Source organism: Bos javanicus, chromosome X, assembly GCF_032452875.1.
Source record: "Bos javanicus breed banteng chromosome X, ARS-OSU_banteng_1.0, whole genome shotgun sequence".
NCBI lineage: Eukaryota > Metazoa > Chordata > Mammalia > Artiodactyla > Bovidae > Bos > Bos javanicus.
This window is the reverse complement of record NC_083897.1, coordinates 104,306,131-104,320,518: the sequence shown is the minus strand read 5'-3', so window position 1 is coordinate 104,320,518 and position 14,388 is coordinate 104,306,131. Positions and strand designations below refer to the sequence as shown.

At 40.1% G+C, this 14,388-nt stretch overlaps 1 protein-coding gene across 8 annotated transcripts in view; it reads right to left on the bottom strand.

The window, feature by feature from the left end:
• Window positions 1-14,388, bottom strand: part of CASK (calcium/calmodulin dependent serine protein kinase) — a 372,618-nt gene that overhangs the window by 90,700 nt on the left and 267,530 nt on the right. For all 8 annotated transcript variants that reach the window (XM_061410389.1, XM_061410391.1, XM_061410392.1 and 5 more), the window contains exon 10: window positions 7,484-7,583. In XM_061410389.1, the coding sequence (XP_061266373.1) occupies window positions 7,484-7,583 (100 nt within the window). The remainder of the gene's footprint in view (window positions 1-7,483; window positions 7,584-14,388) is intronic.

Genomic DNA, 14,388 nt, shown 5'->3' with positions numbered 1-14,388 from the left:
TATGGCACTGTTTCCTCAAAGTCATGATGAAAATTATTTTACTACTTATATTTGTGTAACAGTTTATAATTTCCAACAGGTTTTTTATGCTTATTATCTTATGCGATTCCACAATAACCTTGCCCTGAAGACAAGTGTTTCTACATTTGGAAAAAAAGGAGGCTCTTTCATGTTAAATGACCCTGGGGCCACAGCAGTTGAGTCGTAGAACCCAGGCCTCTGGCACCTAGTCCTTCCATTACAGACTGATCCCTCCTGAAACCATGCCCTCACCAACACACTTGAATACATCTCTTGGTCTAAACTTTCACAATGATAAATTTATTAGAAAGTAATCAAGCTCTGCCTTTGGAATAGTATTTTACTTTAGCTTCTGCCTAATTCACTTGGTCATCAAGTTTGTATCTAAACAATAGGTTAATAATCATACATTTTAACTTTGAACATTTCTACCTTTCCCAGGAATCTCATGGATACAACTTTCTCAAAAGTTTTCTGCTACTGTTATGAAATAATAATCAAGAAAGCATAAATATGTCAATTGTTTTAAAAATATGCTTTAAAACCTTTGAGTCTAGAACTGTTTTGTTAGAAGTAGAAAAGTCTCATGACAATGTTGACTGAGTAAAAATTAACCTGAAAGGAGGACAGAAAAATAAATAGTAGAATGCTTAAACTGTTCTCAGTGTTAAAGTAGGTAGAGTCTGTCTTAAAACTATTTCCCCCAGCTTTACTATGAAAAATTTCAAACATATAAAAAGTTTAAAGAATTGTATTCACTACCTAGATTCTACAATTAACAGTTTGCAATATTTGCTTTATCACATATCTATCCACACATCAATTCACCTTATTTATCATTCATCTCAAAGTAAGTGGCAGAGTGGTCAACATTAGTACACTTCACCTCTAACTAAACACATCAGCATAGATTTTAATACTCCCCTCTCTTTCTCTCTCTCAGGTAAAATTTATATAGAGTGAAATACACAAATCTTAAACGTATCATCCAATGAGTTTTCATAAATGTATACACTGCATACATCTGATAAACAGTATACATCCATGTATGCAGTTATTTCAGTAACAAAGATTTATATATTTAAAAATTATATATATAGCTGTAAAACCCAATATCACTGAGCAAATTCAGTATCTCAATCTAGTCTAGTTTCACCTGGAGAGTTATCAATAACCTCTATTTCCTATTACATTGCTGCTAAGTCGCTTCAGTTGTGTCTGACTCTGTGTGACCCCATAGACGGCAGCCCACCAGGCTCCCCCGTCCCTGGGATTCTCCAGGCAAGAACACTGGAGTGGGTTGCCATCTCCTCCTCCAATGCAGGAAAGTGAAAAGTGAAAGGGAAGTCTCTCAGTCGTGTCCGACTCTTCGAGACCCCATGGACTGCAGCCTACCAGGCTCCTCCGTCCATGGGATTCTCCAGGCAAGAGTGCTGGAGTGGGGTGCCATTGCCCTCTCCATCCTATTACATTAGGAGTCCTATTTATATAACACTGAATCAGTATGCACACATTCATATCAACCACTCAAAGTCCTTCCCGGCAAGAACAGTAGCATTACAAAAATCTGCTTACTAAGGTAGGCTTAAGTTAAAATTCATCAATTTAGGTATACATTTTCATCACTCCACAAAAGCTCCTTCTTTGAAGTCAATCTCTTCCCCTTACCTTTACCCCTGGACAACAGCTATTAATCCCATGGTACAAACCAAATTTTGGTTATTAGTCAAGTTATAACCTATAGTGAATCCTGTAATGAAAACTGTATTTTGGACTTAAGCATCTGTGCTATATCCAATTCAAGTTCTGAAAACTTACACATGGTGATAAATGCATTAGATTCTTTATGTATGGGTTATAGTTGTTTTTGTTGTTGTTTCAACCCCATGGATTGTAGCCCACCACGCTCTTCTGTCTGTGGGATTTCCCAGGCAAGAATACTGGAGTGGGTTGCCATTTCCTTCTCCAGGAGATCTTCCCGACCCAGGGATTGAAACTGTGTCTCCTGCACTGCAGGCAGATTCTTTACTGCTGAACCACCAGGGAAGCCCATTGATTATAGTGCAGATGACTTAAAATTTATTAGTTAAAAGAAGTAAAAACTCTGCAAATGTATTCTGTCAGAGTGCAGATACCATAATTCTAATGCCATTATACTTGTTAAAGCAATCTATATTTCTAAATAGCAACATCGTTGGGCACAAAGTTGTCAAAGTACTTGAAATAACATTCTGCTGGTTGTTAAGTGCCCATTCATATAAGGCTTTTGGAGAAGGAAATGGCAACCCAATCCAGTATTCTTGTCTGGGAAATTCCATGGACAGAGGAGCCTGGTGGGCTACAGTCCATGGGATTGCAAGAGTCACACACGATTTAGCAACTAAACCACCACTACCACCAACATATAAGGCTTTACAACTAAGGAAAAGCACTACTTGATACCTTCAAGATGCTTTCATTCCCAAATGACACAATAGATCTACTTGATTTAAAAAAAAAAAAAAAGAAGGGTACTAAATCTGGAGAAACAAAACCAGTTACAAATGGGAAGTGTCTTATATTTCAATGGTCATTAACATGTACATAGTGGGCAGCCTCTGAGATGGCCCCCAAGATCCCTGACTGTTGGTATTCATGCCCTCATATAATCAGTCTTTTCCCTGGAGTGTAGGCTGGACTTATTAACTCACTTGTAACAAATAGAATAGGGCAGAAGGGATAGAATATCATTTCTGAGATTAGGTTATAAGAATGGTGGTTTCTGTCTTGGGTACACTCTCTTACTTTTGCCCTCTCTCTGATTATCTGTGCCAGGGGAAGCAAACTTCAAGGCTGTGAGTAGAATTGAAGCCTATCAACAACCAGGTGAGTAAGTGTGGAAGAGGATTCCCTCTGCAGTTGGGCCTTTAGGTGAGATCACAGCTCTGGATGACATCTTGACTACAGAGTCATAAGAGATCTTAAGCCAGGGGTACTCAGCTAAGCCATGCCCAGATTCCTGACCAACAGAAACTGTGAGATGATAAATGCTGCCTTGACATTATTCATTAGAGATCAACAGATAACTAACATGCTGTGAGATTTTTATATTAAATTGGCTGCAATTTGAGCTACAAGTAACTAATACAAGAAAGTGTGACAATGAATTTTGTTATTAGCACCCAGATTTTCTATTTATCTTTGTCTCTTATATACTTTCCCCCCAGTAAGCACAATGCTAAAGTAAAAATTTATTCTACTGTTTTAACTGAAATTATTACTTAGATAATTGTAGATTTATATGCAGTTATTAAGAAATAATATAGAGATCCTGTGTATACTTTGCTCAGTTCCCCACTGGTAACTTTTTAAAAAACTACCATGTAATATCACAACCAGAATACTGACATTGATACAATCCACCCATCTCATTTAGATTGCCTTAATTTTACTAATACTCATTTGTGTGTATGTAATTTCTTACATACATTTTACTTTACTATTCTCACTTACTCAAATTATATCTTTTTATAATTAAAATCTAGCCATTATATTATTCTTATGTTCTTTCTGATGGTAGAAGTTGTTAAGAGACATAAATCCAGGAGTTTATTTCATAGCTCCATAGCAATACTGAAAATAGTAACAGAGAGTAATAAAAACTGCATATAGATTATATAACAATTAAAGGAACATTCACTTACCCTGAAAGGTTTCTTGAAAGCAAACTATAAAATAAATTGTTAGCCTTCTCCCAGAATAATGTATTTGTGCTGGAAATTAAGATGTGAAATAATATTAAGTGCGCTTAAAATTTTAACACTGCCTCTTTTTCCTCTTATGAAAGAAGTAAGAAGTTAGTAGTATTTGTGTAACAATGCTCCAGAAACTCAGTACATCCAGGTTTTTATTCTATGGCCAGGCAGTGTTAAAATTCATACATAAACATCTAAGCAGAAACAGCTGAGGATAGAGTCAAGCTGATTATGAACCATGCAAAGCCAAACACTTTTGCATAAAAGATAAACCTTAGAGGAAAACAAAGGGATACCTACTTTCTGCTGCTAGAAGTCCTAGGAGGAAGGCAGCATATGGACAAACAACAAACAGTATGATTTTAGAGCAAGCAGGTTATCAAGCCATAGTTGGGCTCAGTAGATGAGCCACAAGAAGCAGAGTCTCTTAGCTGAGCCCCAAGTGAGCCTTTGTGTTCTGAGAGCACATTTGCTGGGTTCTGAGTCTGGTTTCTTTGATTTGAAATATGAGAACAGAATATTTCCACTTGGAATTGGTAAATAACAAAGCAACAAAACACTGTTTATTTTAAGATTAAGCCTAACAATTTCTGGAGAATGTATAACTGACTTATTTCAATACTCAAAATAGGAAAAAAACCTCTTATATAAAAATTATTTTACAATGCAAACAGCATATCTAAACATGTTAAATTCTTCTTTAGAGGACCGGTTGATTTGTTTTCAATTATTTTTTTCCACTGTTAATGAGAGGCTCTGTTAAATTTTTTTAAAATTATAATTATAATTTTGAATAGAATTTGCACTAAAAGACTATTGCCAGCTTTTAATTTGGTCAAGCAAGGTCTTTAAGAAAAAAAATTTACCAAACTACCATTCATTCTTATTTCATAGAAAGAACAGAAAAGGCATTATCTAAAGATGAAAAACAGTCTATCTCAAGAAAGGACAGTTGGTGACCTTATGCTATTTTCTAACTCCTCTTTCTCCAACCCCTCACCCCTGCCCGACAAGCACATGCTTTACCATTACTTTTCTCTTTTTGAAATGGGTTTTCTGGAAGACCTCTCAGGTAACAATGCAAAGTACTTTATGTTTTGTACTGTAAAACAAACCCATGCAAATTTTGACAGAAAGACAGTGTAAAGGATAACATTGGGACCTTAAATGATGGAGAATTAAAGGACTAGAATTAAATAGAGAAGAATTTAGGCTTAAAAATTGAGAAGAATATTAAAAATAAAAATACTTTGAAAAATTAAAATATAGATGTGCTAATTATCTAGATAAAATAAAGGCTTTCTGCAACCAACCATATAACCATTACTTTTACATTACAGTTGGAGAAAAAAAATTTGCAAAGATAGATATTTGGTAAATAATGCTTCCCTTTAAATGGCTTAGTATTAAAAGTTAAAAAAAATCACAATATTGTAAAGTAATTATCCTCCAATTAAAAATTAATTTAAAAAGTTAATTTTAGGAACATATGAATAATTCCTGCTAGCCATGTGAAATTCAGGAAAACATTAGAATTTTCTTGAAAAATTTCCTTTGTTTTGACATCTGACTATATAAAAATTTTCTCTTCATTTAGGGTAGATAATCAGATACATACACTGCATAACAATTTTATCTTTTATTGTTAGCAGCTGAACAGTGCCATTTAAAAATATTTTAGAGACATTTAGCATATCAAATGGATAGACTGCTTTTAGGATCCTTAAGATGCGAGAATTTTAAAAAAGATAGGATGAGATGACAGGAAGGGGAAGCAATAAGGAATGCAAAATTGTGAGTAACTAATACAGTGTAAGAAATTTCTTTTTTGTTTAAAAAGCAAGTACTGTAATCAGAAACTATTTCAACAATATCATTTAGAGATTATACTGGAAAAAAAAAACAAAAAATTGAGCAATGAAAATGTGTTTAATAGAAAATAAGCATGTTTATAACTGTAGACAATTCCTTTCCCTAGAAGAAAAATCCAGCTCTTCACAGAAAGGAATACTTAAGAGCTCATTAAACTCTTGCTAAGCAAAGGTAAATATTATGGGGCAACAGTAAAGAATCAGGTCTATGAAGCTGTTGCAAGGACTGTCCTACTGTCTTCCTATTGCTAAAGATGAAAATGGTATTAGAGATCTTGGCCCCAGATCTCTAAATATATTATTCCAAGTATGTGACTATATCACATAGTCAGAGTACAACATAAAACTGTTATTAGATCCACTCCCCCTAGAAAGGGTCAACTGTAATCTAAGTGTGAAGAGGGAAGGAGGAGTTTCAAGTTAAAAACAACAAAAAGCTATGAATGGAGAGAACAAAATGGACTGGAAGAAAAAAACACAGACATGAAACAATAGGGAGCGTTGGGGAACATACCAGTAACTGAACTACAGCCTTTAATGTGGGAAGGACTCTGGATAATTACCAAGTCAGCACAAGAGGAAAAGAGCAAGTCCTCCTCCTCAGAGTCTCTTCTTTAAGATTCCCGTTTATAAATGTTTTTGGAAATCACCTTCATTCAAAAGAGGAAGAGTCACATCCCAATCGGTAAAGGTCAAAATGAGGAACTATATAGCTGTTGGAATGGGAAATTTGATCCTGTTATTTTGCACAAGGTATAAGCACATACCAACTGGTCAGAAACTGTGTGTGCACATGTGTATGTGAGCATGTACGTGTACCCATGTGTATAACAGAGGAAAGAAGAAGCATAAATATTGACAAATGCTCATGGTTCCAACATGAAAGAAGCATTAGCACATCCATTCTTCCTATACGGCTAGCTATGAAAGACAAACAACTCATGCTTTAGGAAGGGCTCTGGGTCCTGATTCCAATGGTAATGCATGAACACTGAATGAGCCAGTGCAAGAGTACAAAAACCAAATCACCAGTACAGAGTCAACCAAATGACAAACACTGAGTAATTCTAATGAAAGAAAGAAAAGCTGATTCCAGAGGACATATGATGTAGGAGTTAATAAACACACAAATAAAAATTAAAAACTAACACACATACATGCATTTGCGTATACACACAAATGGGTCCTATGTATTTTTAGCAAATAATCCTTGAGACTACCTCACAGTAGAATGGAAATCTGAGCATTTTAAAAAATAGTTTTGTGAACACTAGTGAGTTTTTTCAGGAGTACCTATAGACATTTCATCAAAATAGGTAATTCTTATATGTTGCTCCCCCTTGAATGCTTATATAAACATGCTATAGACTTCATAAAAAGAGAAGAACCTGTAAATCATTTCAAGAGATAATTCACAACACAGTTTTACATCGAAAGATTCAATTAAAAGCAGTGTTGTTCCAAAGTCTGATATGCTACAGTTGACATGGGGAAAATTTTACATCAGAAATTTGTGTTGAGGCAGAAGGTAATCACAAATATTCAAGAAGACTGACTACAAATGTTGGATTGGATGAAGTGCAATGTTGGGTCTGGAGAGAGGAAAGGGGAAGAAGTATTTCCGATGTTAAAAATAAAAAGTGAAATGTCGGCTTGGAGCAGTAGGGGAAAGCAATTTTGGTATTAAAACAAAAAAGGAATCAGATACATGGGGAAGGAATCTGGCTGCTGACAAACTTCCTTAGAATTCCTTGGAGACCAGAACTAGATTCACAGGAAAAGTTTATTCATAATGAAAAAGAAAGGATGTAGACACCACACGATTCAGTCTAGTGAATGAATGAATGATTCAATTACCTGAGGAGGTAGGGTCTTCGGAGAAATCTGGCAACTCTTCAGGGGGATCCCCATAGAATGAGTTGAATTTGTGACTTGACACAGCTGCTAGTACTGCACCCTAAAGCAAAGAGATGAAAAAAATAGATATTTATATATATATATATATATTTAAAATTTTTCTTTTGTTTTTGGCTGTGTCAAGAGGCTTGTGGGATTTTAATTCCCTGACCAGGGATTGAACCTGGGCCCTCAACAATGAAAGCATGAAGTCTTAACCAATGGACTGCCAGGAAATTCCTGAAAATATATATTATTAAAAGAAATACAATAAACAACAAGGTCTTATTGTATAGCACAGAGAATTACATTCAATATCCTATGATAAACCATAATTGAAAAAAAAATAAAAAAGAATGAATCACTTTGTTGTAAAGCAGAAATTAATACAACATTGTAAACCAACTGTACTTCAGTAAAAGCATTGATAAAAATACATAAATACAAAAAAGTTAATTATGAAATGGTTATTTAAGAAATATGGACATAGATGGACATATTCGTTCAGGCATGTCCAACTCTTTGCGACCCCATGGGCTATAGTCTGCCAGGCTCCTCTGTCCATGGGATTTTCCAGGCAAGAATACTGGAGTGGGTTGCCATGTCCTTCTCCATGGGATTTTCCCAACCCAGGGATTGAATCTGGGTCTCCCACACTGCAGGCAGACTCTTTACTGCTGAGCCACCAGGGAAGCCCATTTAAGAATTATTCAGGAGGTCAAATATATAGGAAATGAAAGCTAGAAAAGAGGTGGCTTAAAATAATTTTGAATTCTTTTAGATAAAGCACATACACATATACCTGAATAACACTGTCAGGAATTGCAGAAGTATATGAAACCATTTACATCTTGAACTTAAGCATGTACTAGACAATGAAATATTCTGCAGTCACTATAAAATGATGCAGAAGAAGAGTGTTTAATGAAATGATAAGGTGCTTGTGATGATAAGGTGCTTGTGATGAATTACACAAAAAAGTTTTTGAAAATCTATAGTATGATCTTATTTTTGAAAAAAGTTAATCAAGACATAAAAGACTGAATATATATTAAAATGTTAATAGTATTAATTATTCTTGGATAGTAAAAATGAAGTCATTTTTCTTTTCTAAAATCTTTTTTCCCTTTCTTTTTTATACTAATAATGACTATGCATTACTCTTGTACAGTAATTCTCAATTAGGCTACCCAGTAGAATCAACTACATCTTGACTATTTTAAAGCACATGATGCCTCCATTGATTCCTAGCTCAGAATCACTGTCATACCAAGTCCATGACATCTCTTAAGATTACTGGGTAGAAAAATGCTGGGAATGATTGTTTCAGTAACAAGAATGATAATGTTTGTAAGTGTCCAATCACGTGAGTGCTAGGCGTAGGTCAGAATATCCAGGTGTGTTCCTGGGTGCTGCCACTTTCCATCTGCATGACCTTACTTGAGTTAATCATTTAACCTCTTGAGGTTTTCTCATACAGTGAGGATATTAAAAGTGACGTGGCTTACCTTACATGACTGTCAAAAGTCGTAATGTTTATGAAAGTGCTTTGTGAACCATAAAGCATTTTGTAAGTGCAAATTATTACTGTGTTTAGAGAGCTAAATAAACAAAGAGTCAGACATGACTTAGCGACTTATACAACAACTACTAATATGTAGTTAGAACCTAAGCAGAGCCTTTGCTGCTCTAGGTAGAATTTCTCACTCAGGTAGCCTGAGTATCATATCACCCTTGTAGTCTAAGTGTAAAGTAGCCTAAGTCTACATTTTAAATACTGAACTCTTAGACTTTTTTGGAAAAAAATGATGAATCTTTTGTGAGTGCAGGGATTCATTAAATATCACTGATAATCACAATCTATTTGAGTGTGTGCTCAGTCGTGTCTGACTCTTTGCAACTCCATGGACTGTAGCTAGCTCATCAGACTCCTCTGTCCATGGGATTTTCCAGGCAAGAATACTGGAGTGGGTTGCCATGTCCTTCTCCAGGGAATCTTGGTGACCCAAGGGTCTAACCTGCATCTCCCTTGTCTCCTGCACTGGCAGGCAGATTCTTTACCACTAGCTCCATCTGGGAAGCCCCGATAATCACAATAATGCATAACAAAATTATTAATAATCATTAGTAATTCTAATAACATTAATAGAAACACATTCCTACAAGGTTCATTTTTAGAAGGGTGGTTATATAAGGTTTCTTTCTACAAATATAAACTGAAAAAGAGAGACAAAAGAGGGAAGGGCAAAAATAGAGAAGTGATCTTGATGATGATACCATTCCATGCAACTTTCAGATTTCCAAAAGTCCAGGGTTAATGCCTGAGAGTGTCTCATGCAGAATTTTATGAAAATAATTGTACTGAATGTTGAGTTCTTCTTTCTGTAGTAGAAGCTTATTCCACTTTATATATATGTTCTCTAAAAGCTGGGTGAAAATGGAATTTTTATAGATCATAGCACATGTTTCCCACACACTGAAATTAAAATCTTTGAGATGCTTAATTTTTATTTCCAAATAAAGTTCAGTTGAGTTTCTTACATTAGTTTTATGTTGTAAGGCCTGTTCTAGCTATTAAATACCACTGTAGTAAAAGATCTATAAATACTTTTACTAGGAAAGCACTATTTAAAAGAGCCCTGACAGGTAAATTCTTTTGAAACAATAGTACCAAGTTCCTGATTTATCTGTCTTATGGTTAGCAGTTTTGTTTATTTAGCTCTCTAAACACAAAGATGGCTGTGCTTCTGCAAGCGCGGCGGCTGCGACGGACCGCGCAGAAGCGCGGCGGCTGCGACGGACCGCGCAGAAGCGCGGCGGCTGCGACGGACCGCGCAGAAGCGCGGCGGCTGCGACGGACCGCGCAGAAGCGCGGCGGCTGCGACGGACCGCGCAGAAGCGCGGCGGCTGCGACGGACCGCGCAGAAGCGCGGCGGCTGCGACGGACCGCGCAGAAGCGCGGCGGCTGCGACGGACCGCGCAGAAGCGCGGCGGCTGCGACGGACCGCGCAGAAGCGCGGCGGCTGCGACGGACCGCGCAGAAGCGCGGCGGCTGCGACGGACCGCGCAGAAGCGCGGCGGCTGCGACGGACCGCGCAGAAGCGCGGCGGCTGCGACGGACCGCGCAGAAGCGCGGCCGAGAGGAGCTACCCCACGCCCAAGGTCAGGGGCAGCGACCGAGAGCGCCAGGCTGCGACGGTGCAGAAGCAGCTGAGAGGAGTTAGCCCACCTCTGAGGTCAGGGGCGGCGGCCGGGAGGAGCTACCCCACATCCGGGGTCAGGGGAGGCGGCCGGGAGGAGCTACCCCACGTCCGGGGTCAGGAGCGGCAGCCAGGAGGAGCTACCCCACGTCCGGGGTCAGGGGCAGCAGGCGGGAGGAGCTACCCCACGTCCGGGGTCAGGGGCGCCGGCCGGGAGGAGCTACCCCACCTCTGAGGTCGGGGGCAGTGGCCGGGAGGAGCTACCCCACGTCCGGGGTCAGGGGCGGCGGCGGCGGGGAGGAGCTACCCCATGTCCGGGGTCAGGGGCGCCGGCCGGGAGGAGCTACCCCACCTCTGAGGTCAGGGGCGGCGGCGGGGAGGAGCTACCCCACGTCCGGGGTCAGGGGCGCCGGCCGGGAGGAGCTACCCCACGTCCGGGGTCAGGGGCGGCGGCCCGGAGGAGCTACCCCACGTCCGGGATCAGGGGCGCCGGCCGGGAGGAGCTACCCCACGTCCGGGATCAGGGGCGCCGGCCGGGAGGAGCTACCCCACGTCCGGGGTCAGGGGCGCCGGCCGGGAGGAGCTACCCCACGTCAGGGGTCAGGGGCAGTGGTTGGGAGGAGCTACCTGCTGCGCAGGCGCAGGAGGACCAAGAGGAACTACTCCACGTTCAAGGTCAGGAGGGGCGACCTCGTCCAAAGTAAGGAGCAGTGGCTGTGCTTTGCTGGAGCAGCTGTGAAGAGACACCCCACGTCCAAGGTAAGAGAAACCCAAGTAAGACAGTAGGTGTTGCGAGAGGGCATCAGAGGGCAGACGCACTGAAACCATAATCACAGAAAATTAGCCAATCTGATCACACGGACCAGAGCCTTGTCTAACTCAATGAAACTAAGCCATGTCCTGTGGGGCCACCCAAGACAGGAGGGTCATGGTGGAGAGGTCTGACAGAATGTGGCCCACTGGAGAACGGAACGGCAAGCCACTTCAATATTCTTGCCTTGAGAACCCATAAACACTATGAAAAGGCAAAATGATAGGATACTGAAAGAGGAACTCCCCAGGTCGTTAAGTGCCCAATATGCTACGGGAGATCAGTGAAGATATACCTCCAGAAAGAATGAAAGGAAGGAGCCAAAGCAAAAACAATACCCAGTTGTGGATGTGACTGGTAATAGAAGCAAGGTCCAATGCTGTAAAGAGCAATATTGCATAGGAACCTGTAATGTTCACTTTAGTTCAGTTCAGTCGCTTAGTTGTGTCCAACTCTTTGCGACTCCATGAATTGCAGCACACCAGGCCTCCCTGTCCGTCACCAACTCCCGGAGTTCACTCACTCACGTCCATCGAGTCAGTGATGCCATCTAGCCATCTCATCCTCTGCCGTCCCCTTCTCCTCCTGCCCCCAATCCCTCCCAGCATCAGAGTCTTTTCCAATGAGTCAACTCTTCACATGAGGTGGCCAAACTACTGGAGTTTCAGCTTTAGCATCATTCCTTCCAAAGAAATCCCAGGGCTGATCTCCTTCAGAATGGACTGGTTGGATCTCCTTGCAGTCCAAGGACTCTCACGAGTCTTCTCCAAAACCACAGTTCAAAAGCATCAATTCTTCGGTGCTCAGCCTTCTTCACAGTCCAACGCTCACATCCATACATGGCCACTGGAAAAACCATAGCCTTGACTAGATGGACCTTTGTTGGCAAAGTAATATCTCTGCTTTTGAATGTGCTATCTAGGAACTTTCCTTCCAAGGAGTAAGCGTCTTTTAATTTCATGGCTGCAGTCACCATCTGAAGTGATTTTGGAGGCCAAAAGAATAAAGTCTGACACTGTTTCCACTGTTTCCCCATCTATTTCCCATGAAGTGATGGGACTGGATGCCATGATCTTCGTTTTCTGAATGTTGAGCTTTAAGCCAACTTTTTCACTCTCCTCTTTCACTTTCATCAAGAGGCTTTTGAGTTCCTCTTCACTTTCTGCCATAAGGGTGGTGTCATCTGCATATCTGAGGTTATTGATATTTCTCCCGGCAATCTGGATTCCAGCTTGTGTTTCTTCCAGTCCAGCATTTCTCATGATGTACTCTGGAATGTTAGGTCCATGAATCAAGGCAAATTAGAAGTGGTCAAACAGGAGATGGCAAGAGTGAATGTCGACATTCTAGGAATCAGCAAACTAAAATGGACTGGAATGAGTGAATTTAACTCAGATGACCATTATATCTACTACTGTGGGCAGGAATCCCTTAGAAGAAATGGAGTAGCCATCATGGTCAACAAAAGAATCCAAAATGCGGTACTTGGATGCAATCTCAAAAACCACAGAATGATCTCTGTTCATTTCCAAGGCAAACCATTCAATATCACAGTAATCCAAGCCTATGCCCCAACCTGTAATGCTGAAGAAGCTGAAGTTGAACAGTCTTCTATGAAGAAGTAGACCTTTTAGAACTAACACCCCAAAAAGATGTCCTTTTCATTATAGGGGACTGGAATGCAAAAGTAGGAAGTCAAGAAATACCTGGAGTAACAGGCAAATTTGGCCTTGGAGTACGGAGTGAAGCAGGGCAAAGGCTAATAGAGTTTTGCCAAGAGAACGCACTGGTCATAGCAAACACCCCCTTCCAAAAACACAAGAGAAGACTCTACATGACATCACCAGATGGTCAACACTGAAATCAGATTGATTATATTCTTTGCAGCCAAAGATGGAGAAGCTCTACACAGTCAGCAAAAACAAGACCAGGAGCTGACTGTGGCTCAGATCATAAACTCCTTATTGCCAAATTCAGACTGAAATTGAAGAAAGTAGGGAAAACCACTAGACCATTCAAGCATGACCTAAATCAAATCCCTTATGATTATACAGTGGAAGTGAGAAATAGATTTAAGGGCCTAGATCTGATAGAGTGCCTGAGGAACTATGGATGGAGGTTCGTGACATTGTACAGGAGACAGGGATCCAGACCATCCCCATGGAAAAGAAATGCAAAAGAGCAAAATGGGTGTCTGGGGAGGCCTTACAAATAGCTGTGAAAAGAAGAAAAGCAAAAAGCAAAGGAAAAAAGGAAAGACATAAGCATCTGAATGCAGAGTTCCAAAGAATAGCAAGGAGAGATAAGAAAGCCTTCCTCAGCGATCAATGCAAAGAAATAGAGGAAAACAACAGCATGGGAAAGACTAGAGATCTCTTCAAGAAAATTAGAGATACCAATGGAACATTTCATGCAAAGATGGGCTCGATAAAGGACAGAAATGGTATGGACCTAACAGAAGCAGAAGATGTTAAGAAGAGGTGGCAAGAATACACAGAAGAACTATACAAAAAAGATCTTCATGACCAAGATAATCACGATGGTATGATCACTGACCTAGAGCCAGACATCCTGGAATGTGAAGTCAAGTGGGCCTTAGAAAGCATCACTATGAACAAAGCTAGTGGATGTGATGGAATTCCAGTGGAGCTCTTTCAAATCCTGGAAGATGATGCTGTGAAAGTGCTGCACTCAATATGCCAGCAAATTTGGAAAACTCAGCAGTGGCCACAGGACTGGAAAAGGTCAGTTTTCATTCCAGTCCCAAAGAAAGGCAATGCAAAAGAATGCTCAAACTACCGCACACTTGCACTCATCTCACATGCCAGTAAAGTAATACTCAAAATTCTCCAAGC